This window comes from Podarcis bocagei (assembly GCF_964188305.1).
Source record: "Podarcis bocagei genome assembly, chromosome: W".
In the NCBI taxonomy this organism is placed as follows: Eukaryota; Metazoa; Chordata; class Lepidosauria; order Squamata; family Lacertidae; genus Podarcis; species Podarcis bocagei.
In genome coordinates this window covers 84,490,948-84,492,981 of record NC_138131.1, presented here as the reverse complement: position 1 = coordinate 84,492,981, position 2,034 = coordinate 84,490,948, and the positions used below count along the sequence as shown (strand labels likewise).

General features: G+C 39.6%; 1 protein-coding gene across 1 annotated transcript in view; it reads right to left on the bottom strand.

Annotated features, from left to right (window-relative positions):
* Positions 1-1,376, bottom strand: part of LOC308578158 (uncharacterized protein) — a gene marked incomplete at both ends in the record, with an annotated part of 87,862 nt that extends 86,486 nt beyond the window's left edge. Inside the window, one exon of the mRNA XM_081178418.1 lies at positions 1,343-1,376. Within this exon, the coding sequence (XP_081034544.1) occupies positions 1,343-1,376 (34 nt within the window). The remainder of the gene's footprint in view (positions 1-1,342) is intronic.
* Positions 1,377-2,034: the final 658 nt, after the last annotated feature.

Here is a 2,034-nt window from a genome sequence, read left to right as displayed (position 1 = left end):
TTTTCGGCATCTATGAAGATTAATGCTGCTGGGATATCTATTCTCATATCTAGGTATTCAATAATGTTTAATATGTGGCGAACATTTTCTTTCTGGTGTCTATTAGGGAGGAATCCCACTTGGTCTTTATGTATATATTTCATTAAAAGCTTCTTAAGTCTGCCTGCCATAATATCAGCGAAGATCTTATAATCGTTGTTAAGCAAAGAGATTGGTCTATAGTTTTTTATATCTGTTTTCTCGTTCTCTGTTTTTGGGATCAAGGTTATATATGCCTCTTTCCACGAAACCGGGATCTTCCCTCCCTGGAGGATGTTATTAATCACGTCTTTAAGCACCGGGGCTAGGTATTCCTCTAACGTTTTGTAATATTTTGCGGACAAACCGTCCGGCCCGGGGGCTTTCCCATTCTTCATCCTGCTAATGGCCTCCTTAATCTCATTTACTGTGATCTCCTTATTCAATTGTATTCTATCCTCCTCTAGTATATATTTCCCTTCGCTTTGGTCCAGATAGTTCTTAATTTCTACGCTGTTTTCCCTTCCTCTTTCATACAGCTTTTCAAAAAATTGAGTAAACCTATTTTCTATTTCATCTGGGTCTTCTATGATATTATCCTCCGCTATTATTTTATTAATCACATTTTGTTTCTTTCTTTTTCTTAGCTGCCAAGCAAGTAACTTCCCCATTTTATTTGCTGACTCGAAATACCTCTGCTTTGTAAATTTAATTTTCCATTCTATCTCCTGATTTAGTATCGCTGAGTATTGAGATTGAAGCACCTTGGAGGCTCGGATGGCATCATCATCTGTTGGGTTTATAATCAATTTTCTCTCGTATTTTCTCAATTGAGTGAGGATATCCTCTTTCTTACGTTCCCTTACTTTTCTCCTATAATTGTTTTGTTGTATTAATAGGCCCCTCAAAACCGCCTTACTGGCGTCCCATACCATGTCTATGGGGGTTTCCTTGTTCAAATTTAAATCCAAATATTCTTTTAGGGTGCCTTTAATTCTTTCCCTCACCTCTTCGCTATCAAATAGGTTCTCACACATCCTCCACCTATATTGTCCCTTCACTTCATTTTTTATTTCCATATCTAGGGCACAATGATCAGATATTGTCCTGGGGTGGATTTCACATTTCTTTACTCTCAGCGAGAGTAATCTTGTCATCCAGATCTGGTCGATTCTGCCCCAGCTCTGATGGGGTTCGGAATAATGGGTAAACTGTTTAGAAGTAGGGTTTTTGTGCCTCCAGATGTCGATTAGGTCTAAATTTCCCTCCATATCACTAAATGATTTCGGCAATTTTCCCCTATTCAATTTCCCCTTCTTCTCACTCCTGTCCAGGTCCGGCGCCGGAACACCGTTCATATCCCCAAGCAGGATTAGTTTGTGAGCTTCCAGTTCTAGTAGCATGCTTTCAAGTTTCTCAAAGAACTCTGCTCTATTTGTATTCGGAGCGTATACCGTCACAACATTAATTTTTCCCCCCCGGAAATTTAATTGAATCCCTAGGATTCTTCCTTCCTCATCTTTACAGATCAGAGTCGGTTCCCACTTCTCTTTAACATATATTACTACTCCTTTTTTTTATTAACTTCCGAATTAATAAACTCTACTCCAAGTTTTTTATTCACCAGGATATGTTTGTGTTTCTTAGCAATATGAGTTTCCTGAAGGCAGATTACGTCATACTTCTTATTTTTCACAACTTTCTCAATTTTATTCCTCTTGGCTTTCTCGTTCAGCCCATTTACATTCCAGGATAAAAATTTTAGTGTGTGTGTTATTGTTTACCTTTATCTGTTTCTGTACCTTTGACCGGATTCACAAACTATAATCTATCGCCTTTGTTTCCTGAGAGCTCCTCCTCTTCTGCCGTCTCCACTCCCACTACGGCCTCATCGTCATCCTCATCTGATTCCACTACCCCCTCCCCTACTCCCCTCTCCACCTCCTGTCTACTCCTTATTTCCCCTTCCTCCTCCTCCTCTCTACTCCTTGGTCTATTCTCTGCCTTTCCCAAATC